We start from the raw sequence: 15,898 nt of genomic DNA, 5'->3' as shown, positions 1-15,898 counted from the left end.
CATTTGGTTGTAGTAGAAAAAATCCTTGCTACAAAATGATTTGTTTTTTTCAACACGGGCCTCCATTAAACTGACCGTGCGAACTAAGACCCATTCGTTGCAATTGCAATCTTAATTAAGTTTTAATGAAAGTTAAATGCCCTCATATACGTAACTGCTCTAATCAATCTGTGACCAGATTTAACAAGACTTGTTTGTTATGTCTGCAGATCTCGGAGATCGCTTCTCGACAGATTAATTCGCTGGATTTCCGATTATAATATGAATCAATAATTCCTCAAGGGAAGGTTAAAAGTTTAATTCTTGATGAATGGTGCTATTAATGAAACGAAAAGTGATTTGTATCAATACAAGTACATGTGAATACTGGCTTTAATTTTGAGTTGCGTTCTGAGAAAACTGGGCATAATGCATGTACGTAAAGTGTCGTCCCAGATTAGCCTGTACAGTCCGCACAGGCTAATCAAGGACGACACTTTCCGCATTAACTCGATTTTCGTGTAGAAGAGATAGAAGAGACTTCCTTAAAAGAAAAAATACCATAAAAGCGGAAAGTGTCTCCCTGATTTGTGCAGACTGCACAGGCTAATCTGGAACGACACTTTACGCACATTCATTATGCCCAGTTTTCTCAGAACGTGACTCATTTGTTTTAAGTATGTTTCATGCGCCAAAAATATTACGCTTAGAGCTTAAGACACATGACACATATTCAAATGTACGCATAGAAATTAATATAAAAGAAAACATGTAATACATTTTATAGTTTTATAGTTTTAATTAAACATGTCATCAATGATATGTACTATCAAATCCTGACGAAATTTCAACTACATAAGGCAACTGCAATAACCCAAATGCAAGTCATAAGGCAAACTAGCCCTTAATATAACACACGGCAATACGTTTTTAAGAAGTTGAGGGGACGAGTTTTCCACTTACCAATACATGTAACTATGCTCGACGTTTGATCCTCAACAGAGCAAGGTCTAGTTGCTCCAAAACGTAGAAAGGCAGACTAACAACCGTTTACTTTTGGATGGGTTAATTTATGTAGATAGTATTATTTTTTATTGAAATTCAAATACAATTTGTACTGCGTATATTATATTATATATAATGTATATACATATATTTCACGATATATTTTGCAAGGCCCTTATTAGTTTGCGCACAATGTTTGTCCGTTAGGAAACGGAATAAAAACAAGCATATATTTATATATATCTTGTTTTATGTCGCTCTAATATACTTATATACGAATTAGTTTGGATTGTGAACAGACAAACACAAATTCGCGTCTCGAAATTAACAACACCCATGAAATAGCTTTGTACAGTTACCATAAGACTATCGGTTAAGTTCGAATAGCGGCCGTTCTATGCAGGAATATATATACATGTATCTTCAAATATCTGAATCAATAATGCAATATATTTATTATTCATATTTAGAATTCAGATACGGAATATTACAGAGTACATGTAAAAAACATCGGTTAGGAAATTTAGAATGTTTACAGGAAATATATTTTTTTTAAATAATTTTCTGTTACCTCTTACATTGACCTTCTGTAAACATGAATTTGAGCCTTCTAAGGAAATTGACCTCAATGAATATTCGTAAAGTGTCGTCCCAAAAATAAGCTTAAAGTTTTAACTGGCTCTACAGATTTCAGCTTTATTTGCAATATGCATCAAAATTTAAAGAGAAATTTATCTTAAAGCATGATGTTTATTGTTACCAACAATGGACTGCGTAAGGAAAAGCACGTCGCTTTGGGGTCAAGATTGTGGTTAAATTAACAAAAGGTTAAATGGTTGAACAACTTTATTTTGAGCAGCATTCTATTGTCTTCGTGGTCGAGATTGTAATTAATTTAACCAGGGACCTATATATATATTTTTTATAGGTATCTGATATAACCAATGTTTAACAGTTTGGTTCCGAAAAGCCGTCAATTCTCATCGGGGTCGTGGTTATGGTCCTTTGACAGTATGACCTCGTTGTCACGTTTGATCGCGCGCCCCTTGCAGCCGGCGTGGCGGCACTTCCAGTAGACAGTGCCCAGCTTGCCTACCTTGTCCCGGATGTACGAGAAGCCGCGCACGCGCAGATTGAAGTGACCCGTCTTGTAGGAGGGCGTGTATTGAAGGCTTCCGTCCGGCCCGTCTATCAGAGAATGATATAAGCCTCGCGCTGAGAAAAATGGGTTTAATGTTTGTGCGGACTGAACAGGCAAATCTGTGATGACACTTTACGCACATGCATTAAACTCCGTTTTCCCGGAGCGAGGTTAATTATTTATAAGAAGATTCTTAAGAATCAAATGTACGCATGAGTGTATCCCACCACCCCCACTTTAATTTACTTGAGTCACAAAAGTTGGGACTGATTGTTGAATTAAAGGAAAACTGACCACATATTTAGTTTCAAGTTCACAGGTACACGACCAACACAGATATCGATACAGTACCTATAATTCGCAAATATACCATCACATGCAAGCAATGTCATACACAATAGTATCCATACATTTTCAACCACACATGAACGTACAAATATGCTCACAATAACGGCTGAACACTCATATCATAACTTGCTCGCGTGTAATCTCGATCAAACTACGATGCACTCTTAGACAACTAACTACACACCCACACAAATAAACCACGCGCGCAATTACAAGCACTCATGTATTCAGGCACGTAATAATACATATATGATACAACGTGCACATTCATAATGCGGATTTCCTGAAATGCACGTATCACTTAAATAAAATACTCATGTAACAAAAGAACCATGGATTGACGAACTATTCGTTCGTAAACTAGTTACAAGCAAGCAAATTACCTTTATCCAGATGCTTTACGTCATAACCCAATGTTTTTCGCGGCCTGTAAGGGCGGCCACAATTTATCCTCACTGGCGTCTTTGCGTTAGAGTAATAGTCCTGGACAAAGGGTAAATCTATATCGTCCTCTTCAATATGCACTGTGGGACAGCTGCTTACAACGAGCTCGAGATCGCTTCCAGACTCATCACCATCGGGACACTGGGGCCTTTCATCTCCAAGTTTTTTCCCTCTTGTTTTCGAAGTCGCTATTTTTGCGTTTGTATCAATGTAATCTCCGGTCCCATCCGTTTCACAACGTGCATCCATAGCGTTATTACTCTGCTCTTGGTCACTTCTGCTATTCTTTCTGACATTTCTACCATCATCAATTGCTTGCGGAGTTTCTCCCGGCAAAGCACCATTCAACGGATTATCATACTCTTCTGATTCCGGCTCAGTTTTAACAATAACAATGCCATCCGTATTGCTTTCATGTTCAGATTGTTTATCAACGCTATCCACATCCCGGTCACTGGCTTCGCATCTTTCAGAGATTTGCCTCGAGTCTGAAGCCCAGCCCTTCGTCGATTCGGGCGGAGATTTTATTGCAGGAAAAAATTCTGATATCCGTCTTCTCTTATGGGACCCATACCTTTCGTCCTTAGTGTTTTCGAAATGCAAATCTGGTGATCTTGGAGTCAAATACTGATTTGAACGTTTCCGCCCACTAAGTCCTGCGTTTGAATCGAATGATTTGTAACTCTCCGCTTCTCTTTTCTTCGATTCACTAAGTATTCGCTTTACCAGCCTGGAAACAGTCTGGTCAATGGATTGGTTGGATTCGGATTTCACCCTTATGATGTTGGAAAAGTCTCTTGAGCGCTCGTCTTCGTCCGATTGAACAACTTGTCTCCCTTTAAAAGTTGGGCTATTGTGCAGCAGTTGTCCCCCTTGCATTTCTGCTTGGATTACTTTAACGTTCAGTTGGCTGTCTGAAACTATTGAAAACGATTTTGATAATATGATCTGACATATTTATCTGTCTCTGTATTCTAATTTCAAAATGAACACGGCATGTTACATATAACATTCAATCATTTTTTTTAAGAAAGTCTATATTATAACTCCACCCGTAAAGGACGCTTTTTTGCAATATAAATTTCATAAAACAGCAGATTTGAGCAAATAACACATCTCGTGAATTTAATAGAACAGTGCAGTTACAATCTGATTTGGGACAACTACCTCAGCATTTCATCGCCTTAACGATAATGAGTTAACTACTTAAAAATGGGTTAAAAATAGTGCACTGCTGTTGTTGCTTTTATCAGAAACAAGTGCAGTTAGCCCATGTATGCTTAGTGTCTAGAAAAAAGGCCTTGCCAAACAGCGTAGACCCAGATGAGACGCCGCATGATGCGGCGTCTCATCTGGGTCTGCGCTGTTTGCTTAAAGGAATTTCTGTAAGAAATATTCTAAATATAGAAATAAATATTCTAGACATCCCTTATTTGGGAAATAAATTGATCCAATTTAAAAGGATGGGAGAGTCTACTAGGCATAAATGGGTTGAATATCCACACATGATAAGTGCATGTTTCTATTTATGTCCTTATCTCAAATAAGTATCATGTTCCCACGAATTCAAAAGCCACTGAATAAATAACACGTGGTTATAACGAATCTTTAACGACCACGTAAATCGATCTATCGACCTAGCTTCTTCATGGAAACGAGATAACTTACTTGTGAATGCGACATTGCAATTCGTTGGAACGAGCTAACTTACTTGTGGATACGACATTACAATTCGTTGGAACGAGATAACTTACTTGTGGATACGACATTGCAATTCGTTGGAACGAAATAACTTACTTGTGGATACGACATTGCAATTCGTTGGAACGAGATAACTTACTTGTGGATACGACATTACAATTCGTTGGATCGAGATAACTTGCTTGTGGATACGACATTACAATTCGTTGGAACGAGATAACTTACTTGTGGTTACGATATTACAATTCTCGGGAACGAGATAACTTGCTGCTGATTACGAAATTACAAGTCGCGGTAACGACATAACTAGACAATTATGATACATGTTGTTTAACACATGTTTTAAAATGGCTGATACAATTGAGCTTTACACACTTCCCTTTGATATAAAACGGACATATTAGCGCTTTTAAATGCTATTTAATGTCATGAGTTAGTTATATCGCTCCGATGCGCTATTTTCTCGTTACCACGATTTACAAAGTCGTTCCCACAAATGTTGAAGACGCTCTCACAAGTTATTGTGACGAAACCGCCACAAACAATTATGGTAATAACTTATTATTAGTATCAGTCGTGGCCACAACATAAGTAAAAATATGCACATGTCTATGGCACGCCTGAACCACAAAAATGAGAAAAACTAAGTTTAAGTTACTTAAACTAGGTTTTTCTCTACTTAAATTCAATTTAAGTTACTTAATTCGAATTAACGCTGCTTAAAATGAATTTAAGTAGTTTTTGTGGTTCCCGCGGCGTTAACGCTAATTAAAACACCGAAAATGCATTAACGGTGCTTAATGGTAATTTTCTTACTTAAGTTGAATTAATTCAACTTAACAAGGATTTTCTCTATCAATTGTACTATTTTCAATTAAGTTGCGTTAAAATAGGTTTTTCTACTTAAAATATGTTTTTAGTTACACAAATTCAACTTTAGTAAGGAATTTTACTTAAGTTGTAAAGTCGAATTGTTTTGATTGGTCAGTTAATGATCCGGAAGACCTAAGCCAATCAGAAACGTCGTAACAAACGTAAACAGGAAAGGATATTCTTCTACCGCCATTTACAATTTTGCAATGGATCGGTTACAACGCACGCATTTACCTACAGCTGACAGTGTTCTTGAAAGAGTTTCAATAACACTCAGAGATGTACAGAGAGGCAAACAGAACGGCAACCTTGACGTTTCTGCAGCTCGCACCCAGATCGCCAGTCTTCTTACAAACTTGCAGAGACTTGAGAATGACCACACCGTCCCAGATGATTTACTGAAGAGCACCATCCAGTCAGTAGTGTTAGTCAGAGATAGTCTCCCTGATTTGACTCAACATGCTCAACACAGCAGTCATTCAGTTGATCGTTATGGTGAGTAGAATGCTAAATATAACAAACTTTTTGGCCTGTCATGCATAAAGGGGGTAAGGAGGGAGTCCCATCCCGAAATCCTGTACCTATTATTTTGCTCCTTTGAGTCCTTTCCCGATTTCCTGGATTAAATTAAATTCATTCCCAAATTCCAGATAAAGGTATAAAAAAAATGTTAGGCAAATTGTTTTAAATAGATCTAAACCGCAATGCATATCTTACAGTCCCAGCCAAACTCACAGGACCTCAGGACATGACTGGTAAAAAAATTGGAGGTCCAGTAAGGTGACCACACTTACAGGACCTCCTGACCAGTATAATATTTTCTGATGCAAAACATAAATAAAGGACCGTCCAGTAAAAATTTTTAAGGTCCTGTAAAAGTTTTGATATTTCAGGACCTCCTGTCCAGTAAAAATAAATTGAGTTTGGCTGGGACTGATCTTAAGTTTTTATTCACATCAAATTTTCTGTTTTTAAATTCTCACAAGAAACTTGTGTGTTTATTTTATAATTCTGATGTAAAATTTGAAAAAATTTCCAAATTCTGGATAGGAATCCAGATTCTTGATAACATTTTTCCTTAATTCCTTAAGAAATTTAACGACATTCCCAATATCCCGGAGTTAAAATTGCTTCATCCTTGAGTCCCCATGAAAAGCCTTCCCCTCGCCATGGATATACTGTTTATGATATTTTCGTGCATGTTCATGTATAGTCTGTTTTCAAAGGCTGTCCAGGTAGGAATACATGGGGTCCTCTTGTATTATATATTAAAGCTGGAAAAAAAACAATTTTTAACCAGGTGTTTCTCAGAAACCCCGTATTTTAATCAGTACAAACAGGTTGATCCACTCCCATTCACGTGTGGCCCGTCACGGATGAAGCCTGACTTGAAATGTTATTCTGGCACCACTATATTTCACAATATTATACCTCCCCATTTCCTGTCTTATCTAAGGCCAAAGAAAAATGATTGTTGGTTTCCCCTAACATGGACAAAAAAATCAGACCCGGCAGGCAGGATTTTTTTTTTTTTTTTTTAATTCTTAAATGGAATGTGTAATGCTTTATTTTTTTCTAAAGATGCAAATTAAACATGTGAAAGATATTGAATTGAAGTGTCAGTTTGCCCTTAAAGCTTAGTTTAAAACTAATATGACACAATTTTGTTTATGAAAACAACATAAATTACAACCTCAATGTGTAGAAAAGAAAAGACCAGGCAGGTAAACTTTTATTTTTATTTTTTTCAAATAGCAAAAAAAAAGTTATGACCAGGCACCTAAAAATTGACCCGTCCGGGTTAGGGGAAACCAACAATCATTTTTTTTGGCCTAATAAAATATCTACTATATTATCATTTATGTAAAAAAAATTGACATGAATTTTATTTTCTGTTAATGTTTAACACAACAATCACATCTCAATATAATTATGATCATGTAAGTTTTGTTTTCACAACAACAAGCAAAGAGTATCAAATGTTTAATCAGTGACAATTAACAAATTTATAAAGAGTTCCATTCAAGGTGTTGATTATTGTTTAAAAACAATTGGGATTCATTCCTTAATTGTATAATCTTTTGATGTTAATAAATTTTCTTTGTCAATTGAAATATGATTGACTAATCAGGAGTTTGTTTGTTAAACAAAATGTCAAATGGAAATTTGTTTTCAAATTAGAGAGTTGGCCAAAGGTATCATTTCTTATTTCATTTACCACTTCTGTTTGTTTATTGAAAACAAATTAAGTGCCAAATGTATCATTTAACTATTTTTTTTATTGTAAAAAAAATGTTTCTATAAAATAGTCTAGATTACCATACAAATAGTACCCCTCTGACAGGCTCTTTGTTCTGATATTGTTTGTCACTGATAAAACATCATTGGATAAATATTGGCAGATTATTCTTAGGCCAAAAAAAAAAATATGTGTGTTTCCGGTTTCCCGACCGACCCTATTTTTTGGCCCCGACCCTAACATTTTTTTTTAGCCCCGGTAGGGGCGGAGAACTGCCCCCCTGTCAGAATTTAGTAGGCGGATATCTGCCCCCCCCATCAAATCTGTAGGGGCGGAGAACTGCCCCCCGGTGTCATATAAGTTATTAGTTACGTAGTGAAAACAATACTTACGGGTAATTTTACGTTATCGCCGTACACATTTTATCCGGTAACAATTTAATTTCAGTACAAGTATATTACCATTTATCGAACTGAATAACACAAATTGTCTAGAGGCATGTGATAATACTGTTTAAGGCCCTTGGTACGCATCTGCACCACTCACTATACATGTACATGAATGCCTTGTAAAAGTCGTGTTTTAATAAGAGCGCCAAACATAGTCGAGATCCACACAGGAAACGCGTGCGTGTTAATACTGGCAATGTGTTGCAACTAAATATAGACGTGCAACTCGGTACTTATGGAGGAAAAGTTACATCGGAATTAATTTACATTATAAAGATAGTATTGACCCATGGAAAAAACGTTAATTGACATATAAAAAAGTAAATTAATAGGCAAGGCAAAGGCAATAATTAAGCTGACTTGAAGAAAAAAGTGAAGTGAAGTTGAATTTATAAGCAATTTATTTATGTTGTTTAGTTAATTCATGTCTTCTAGCACCTTATCCGTCGGAAGCATCGCCAGACCGTCGAGTCGTCCGCAGTTTGCATTTTGAGCAGATCATGTCGACATGCCAAACAAACAAAATCGGTAACAGTTGCTTTAATTAGCAGCTAATAAGGCAGGCAGAGAACTTGTTACTGTTAACGATAAGTACCGCGATCTTTTAATCTTTTAATTGGTAGACCGGACCGACCTTAATTGTTAAGAACTTGTTAGCTTTGAATAAAGCCGCATACGGGTTTATTATATTGAACCGTCCAAATCCGTAATTGGCGAAAACAAACAAATAAATTATTGTTTTCAGCTGGCATAAGGATGGATTAAATTGCATTCTTATTGTTTGTTTTTATTACGGGGAAAATATCAAATAATTCAGCCGCGAAAACTTTTTATTAGCAAAAAGTTATTTGTTTTTCTTTGTTCACATTGACGAAAATCACGTGATTATCAAGTTGGCGACGTGACGACGTCCATGCCGAGGCAGGTATTTTTTGCCGTTTTATAACTTTTATTACTTGTACAACTTTATATTACTTTTGAAATTTCACTCAATTTCCATACATAATAGCAAGAAAGTTACTGGCGTTATTGTCATTATAATACTCGCTTTATATATCACCGCTATTTCTTTAATTAGGGGGCACTTCTCCGGGTCATCAATTCTGACAGGGGGGCAGTTCTCCGCCCCTTATTAATCAGCAGGGGGGCAGTTCTCCGCCCTATACAAAAACAGTGAGGGGGCAGTTCTCCGCCCAGTGAAAAATCTTTAGGGGGGCAGTTCTCCGGGGGGGCACTTTTCCTAGAGCCGTATTTTTTGCTCGTACCACATGGCAATCTTTTTCTTCCGACCTCGGGCCTGAATTTATTAACAAACCTGACAACCAATCAAAACGCTTGTTTCATATGCTTATTTTCGGACGCGAGTTTTGACTTAACGATGATTAATAATTCAACTTAAGTAAAAATTTTATTACTTAAGTAATAATTAAATACAATTAACGATGCGAAAGCACTTAAATTAATTTTAAGCAGCGTTAAATGCAATTTAAGTAACTTAACGGTAATTAAAGTCAATTTTTGTTGTTCGGGCGCACTTAACGAGTTAAACTAAGTTTTTCTCTGCTTAATTCATTTTTCTCACATAAATAGAAAATAACTCTTCTTAACTACTTAATGCATTTAGTAGCGTTAATTCGAATTAAGTTACTTAAATTGAGTTTAAGTAGTGAAAAACTAAGTTTAAGTTACTTAAACTTAGTTTTTCTCTTTTTTGTGGTTCAGGCGTGCCATACATGTCTCATCTATGTAACGTGTTTTTCCTTAACTTACTCATCAGCTCGTTATGCCGAAGATGACATGTAAAATGCTTGAAGAAATTGGAGACAACTCCTGTGTGCTCGAGAAGTGGTTCCTGCATGAAGTTCTCTCCCTTGGGAGATCCGAGGGCAGACCGGGAACCATCGTGAACATTTGCGATCAAAACCACACTCTCTTCCCCTGTGTCCGCTAGGCGGCGCAACTAAAATAACGAAAAAAATCTCTTTTCAACTAGTATTCACAAAGCGCATCTCACCAAGACAACTATATAAAGTTTTGCAACACGAACACTATTCAGTGGCCTCGAGGAACTTGGTATACAGCAAATAAAACAATGAGCACTTAAAAAGAAGACCTGTGTGCTAAGCAACCGTACGTGTGTAAAAGGTTATCTTATATTTATTAAAATAAAAGCGTATTAATCTGATCAGGGATTGGCTGGGAACTTGTACAAGCTTTGCACGAATTAAATGGGAAAAAAGTCGCGTCATGCGAAAATGGGTCATATGTCATATGCGGCCAGAGTACCATCTACCAGCTTGCGCATGCGCGCAGACTGGTATGGAGCTTCCCTGTCCGCTTGAAACTCAAGCAATCTTTCGTGGTCTTATTAGCGGACAGGAACCCGCGAAGTCTGGTCTGGTGCTATACTGGCCGAATAGGGCAAACCGCATTTTCGCATGAAGTGACTCAGATAGAATAACAATAAATACACACCAACTCGTGTATTTGCTGCTTAATCATAATCTGTATAATCGTGCTGTAGGCAGGAATGGTGCCCATGGAGGAAACCATCTTGTCCAACTTCCGGCCACAGTACAATTGCATTCTGGGAAAGGAAAAACTAAAGCGGCCCATCCACACACAATATTATTGTCAATTTTATTGTCAATAAAGAAGATTGACAATAAAATTGAGAGTGAATGGATGATATTGAAGTCACCGTCAATGTATTGATGAAAATGAGAGATCTAAAATATTTATTGACGCATTGTCAATTTTCTTTCTTGTTTGAATGATGACCGAAGTACAAATGAACAAAATATTGATGATATTTGTGTACACTTGAGGACAAAAAATGTTCTGTCAATATTATTGAGTCAATAAAATTGACAATTATATAGTGTGTGTGGATGGGCCGCTTTAAAGTAACATTAAAATTAAGGCAATATTCTATCTTCTTGGATAGCAACACTATTAATTAATTTAATGCTCTAGTTTAATTTGGGTGTTTTAAGATGTTAATATAATCATATAACAGCTCTATCGCGTGTATTTCATGCAGTGCTTTTACATGAAAATGTGTATGTTAACTCGCCTAGCGGGTTCATTCAATAACAAACTTATTTCGAATAAAGTACGTATTCATAACATTTAAAGTTTATGTCTTAAACACAACCGTACAATTCTTTTGGTATTTTACGAATAGAAATACTAAAGACTGTATGTATTAGCAGGTTTATGTTTTAGCATTTACCCATACTAACGTTCATGCACGTGATTATAGCATCAATAGAAGCACCATAATACTTTTGCGTGATTAACGATGGTGAACGATTATCTGTTTTTGTTGTCATCCACATTATTGTTCATAAGTACGTATGTTATAAATGAATAAATACAATATTAGCCTGGTCTGGGAAAACGTAGCTTAATGCATGTGCGTAAAGTGTCGTCCAAGATTAGCCTGCGCAGTCCACACTCTATTCAGGGACGACACTTTCCGCTGTTATGGTATTTTGCGTTTAAAGAAAGTCCCTTCTTAGCGAAAATCCAGTTAAGGTGGAAAGTCTCGTTCCTTATTAGCCTATGCGGACTGCACGAGCTGATCTGTGACGACACTTTTACCACGTTTTCCTTAAGCGCGGCTCATATAAACAAATAGCAGCACAAACACGTACAGCAGCACCTACCTTATTTGCGATACGAGTATCTCATAATCACACAAACACACTCATAGAAAAAGTCAAACTTCAGGTTATATTCTTCAGCAAAAAGCAGTTTGCTGAAACGAAAGCCGAATGAAATATGTTCTCAAATGTGTTTATCTGCTCTCCTAAAACCCCCAAGTTATTTCACAGTTAGTCTGATTCGATAGAGTTTATCGAAAATCAATTTTACCGTTCGTGAATAGAACGCGGCGACAAGCTCGCCCGAATCGATTAAATAGCGAAATCTTCACCGTTAAGTTGTGAGCGAGCTCAAATCAATATGCGAGTTGGTGAAATATACAACCAACGTATTCAGACTATTTTTTACTTTAATATTAGGTAGTACGCTTTATCGAAGTGGAAATAATTCACTCATCAATAAACAGAACAGAATTATAATAATAAATATAAAATAATGTATAATATATAATATAGGATAAAGCAAGACATATTTTTAATAAAAGAAACTAGACATTTCTTTTAAAAATGACAATCGTATTAAAGTTAATACTCATTTCATTTTAGTCCAAAATATACCACATCAGGACAAAGGTGATCGGTAAAATGATAAATGAAACGAACTAAAATAAAGGGTTTTAAGGAATGGGTGGAGCACATAAACAAATAAGATTTGTGTTTGTGTCGTCAGAACCCTATTGATGTTGTACAGTCTATTCTGTACAGACTGATCATACGACAAATAAACGTACTTTTTGGTTCTGCGACAAAAGAGTTAACAAATATCGACATCGGCGCATGGTTCGGAAAAACTTAATTCTTATTAATTTCACCGAGGTAACTTGGCCGTTTCAGATTATCATAAAGGCTGTAATAATTGGATATTTAATGTTAAAAAATGTTTGATACATATGGTTTTAGTTATGCATTTGAGGATATAAATACTATTAATAATGATATAAACACAATTGTAGAGGACCTAAAACGCAGAGTTGAGCGGGTGCTTCATAATCCGACCATGTTCCTTATTTCAAACACAATATAATTTTCTTATCCAATCATGTGCCGTAAAAGATATCAGGAATCTAACGTAATTAGTTTGACATCACTTCCTTTCTCTTTCTTTTCGGTGCAATTTTGAGGTAAAGGTGCAGCCAGTTTTTCTGAAAAATACATTTGCCGATATACACAGCCTTCCGGTAAGTGAAATTATTTGATCGCCAATTTTTTACACTTATTTACTAAGGTTATAGCAAAACACATAATTTCGTTTCAGTAGCGTTCTATGAAAGAAAATAATCTAGAGACATGTTCTGATCATGTGTGACCCTCATGATCAAGATGTAGGATTGTGTAAAGGAGGAATTGATAGTGATCGGAATTACATACCATGCATGTCCGATGACTTATAAAAATTGGTTTTGTTATTCTTTTGCAGTAATGAGCCGTCAAAGTGGAGAGAATAGGCAGTCATACGACCCCTGTATGATGGATCAATCGGCCGAGGTTGTAGGAAGTGGAAGAATGTCTCTTTGTGAATCCTCAAAAACATATAACCTACTTTTCCCTCTTTATATACTAAAAAAAATGTTTCCAAAATTGACTGAGTATGTTAGTGTAAATGATTGGCCTTATATCTCTTTCTATGTACAATGGGTTTCCAAGCTTGACTTATGAAACGGACACTGGACAATTCAAATGTGTGCATTTAGGCCTGTACCATATTGTGAAAGCTCAATAAGAAATACTTTACAACGACGAACGTGAATATAACCATATTTGACGCGAGGATATATTAAACCATCTTCTTTGGTGTTCAAAAACAAGCATGGATGCATCAAGAAGTATTTTAACCTTTTGTGCGAAACAACAAATAGCCTTAGACCAGAGCATTGTGTATTTACTAAATACACAATAGCCAGAATGAAAGCTAGATGTGGTATGGTAACATAGATTTAACAAGATACATTGTTACCAGACCACATCTAGCGTTGAAATTATGGCTATTATATACGGAACACTGATTTTGTATGGGTTAACTTTATTTTACGAAATAATTTACGAAATATTCGTTGATGTTGAGTGTTAATGGGGCTTTAAAAGGATCTGTCTGGTTATGATGTTTACGCATTGAGTCGCAAAATACATAAACTTATCGGGATGATATAACTATTGTGGTTAGTCTACATTAGCGACACGGTAATTCACATGGACCAAAAGTAGGGTGCAACGAAGCACTACAACGAAACGAGCACATAATTTTTAAAACATTTTGTCACAAGATTTATTATCGAATACCGGGTGAATACAGTTTCATGCTTTTGTACATAATTTCACGAAATTTATGATCGAATCCCGGCTGTATTAAGTTTGAAGAAATAAAAGTGTGCGTTTTGCAACACTGCGTTTTGCAAGATAGAATCTATATTTGAAATATGAAATGAGTAAAATAGACATAAAATAATTCTTTGGAACGAAATCACTTGCATTGAGTATCAAATTAACTGATGTTTGTATTTAAATAGCTAATATGTATTTTATGCTCATGTCATTAAGCATTAAATATTGGGGACTTAAAATGATACATTCATTCGTTTCAAGTTACCGAAATTATAAACGTAACATCACTAAAATTATGTTTCACACTAAGTCTTGTGGATGATATCAACGCGACTTCTGACATTAACGCTGCCTGGTTTGAATAGAGACTGGTTGATTTTCGCCAAAATATTCGTATGTAATGATATCCGTCAGTCCCACAATTTACTTTTTAAATGTAATGTTTATTTGTGTAATTTGAATAAATAACACAAATCCTATTGTGGTAATGGATTACAGTATTCTTTGCATTTTCACTAATTGACAGTGAGTTTGGTAAATGAAAAGTTCGATAAAAAGGTAAAAGAGTCGAATATGTCTGGACAAAGGGCGTGAATAACTGTAAAGTATCTAAATGCGTGTTAATATCCTTGTTTCGTTGACGTTTTTAAAAATATCAATTTACCGAAACCTCCAGATCTATTGCTCTATATTACTTTTTTTAACGACCTTGTCATTTATCGAACTTACATGTAATCGTTTTTATTACAGAACTTGTTTCTAAGTTTGTATTTTTCAAACTGTGTCAATTAAATGGAATCATCGGGATTTTTATTTTAAAAAGGTCATCATGTTCAGAATTACGAACACTTCGGTTCGGAATTACGAACATAGGTTCGGAATTAGGAACAGTTGGATGTCCGCATGCTTTGTAAATAATTTATTTTTGGTTGGACCATTATATAATTCTATATTGAACTAAAGTATATCGTATGAACATATCTAGTTGACTATTGTCTCCCTTTGATTGAAAGTGATCGTAATTCCGAACATCATTATAAGTGGCTTAAGTGTTCGGAAATAGGTACACCCGCACTATATGATAACCTTACAAAGGACTGGTATAGACCGTTAAATAACAGTCCAATGCTAGATGTTTGTCGGAATTTAAAAATCAAATTTGAATGTAAGTTCTACTTAGGCATTCTACCAAGAAATTTGAGATGTATACATTTTCACTAGATCAAGATTGTCAACCCATCCACTACATATTCAAACAGGTCGTTATGCAAGAGAAGTTTCTAGAAATCAACGATACTTCAAAAGAACCACTTCAAGTACGAACATCTATAATTAATGCAAGAATGCTTTAAATGCGCATTCTCTTTTTTCTATCTTTTCTTTTTTGTTGTTGTTATATTTAAATCGTCTGTCTGTCTGTCTGTCTGTCTGTCAGTCTGTCTGTCTGTCTGTCTGTCTGTCTGTCGGTCTGTCGGTCTGTCGGTCTGTCTGTCTGTCTGTCTGTCTGTCTGTCTGTCTCTCTGTCTGTCTGTCTGTCTGTCTGTCTGTCTGTCTGTCTGTCTGTCTGTCTGTCTGTCTGTCTGTCTGTCTGTCTGTCTGTCTGTCTGTCTGTCTGTCTGTCTGTCTGTCTGTCTGGTAAATAACATTCGATTTAGGGTACCATTGGCAGTTAATGAATATACTGTAATAAACTTTCCTCATTTATAGTTTAAGATTAAGAAAATTTACATTA

The 15,898-nt window shown here is 35.9% G+C and overlaps 1 protein-coding gene across 2 annotated transcripts; it reads right to left on the bottom strand.

The window, feature by feature from the left end:
* Window positions 1-1,812: 1,812 nt before the first annotated feature.
* Window positions 1,813-12,233, bottom strand: LOC127848529 (uncharacterized). Of its 2 annotated transcripts, XM_052381041.1 has the most exons (5): window positions 11,851-12,233; window positions 10,655-10,766; window positions 9,950-10,139; window positions 2,857-3,837; window positions 1,813-2,172 (listed from the first exon to the last, which is right to left on the bottom strand). In XM_052381041.1, the coding sequence occupies exons 2-5, from the start codon at window positions 10,763-10,765 to the stop codon at window positions 1,958-1,960; spliced, it is 1,497 nt and encodes a 498-aa protein (XP_052237001.1). In that variant the 5' UTR covers window position 10,766; window positions 11,851-12,233; the 3' UTR covers window positions 1,813-1,957. The 2 variants fall into 2 exon arrangements, with proteins under 2 accessions (XP_052237001.1, XP_052237000.1); XM_052381040.1 differs by lacking the exon at window positions 11,851-12,233 and having other exon boundaries at window positions 10,655-11,812.
* Window positions 12,234-15,898: the final 3,665 nt, after the last annotated feature.

This window comes from Dreissena polymorpha, chromosome 10 (genome assembly GCF_020536995.1).
Source record: "Dreissena polymorpha isolate Duluth1 chromosome 10, UMN_Dpol_1.0, whole genome shotgun sequence".
NCBI classification, from domain to species: Eukaryota; Metazoa; Mollusca; class Bivalvia; order Myida; family Dreissenidae; genus Dreissena; species Dreissena polymorpha.
Note: the sequence above shows the minus strand (reverse complement) of the source record. Positions and strands in the feature narration are given on the sequence as shown.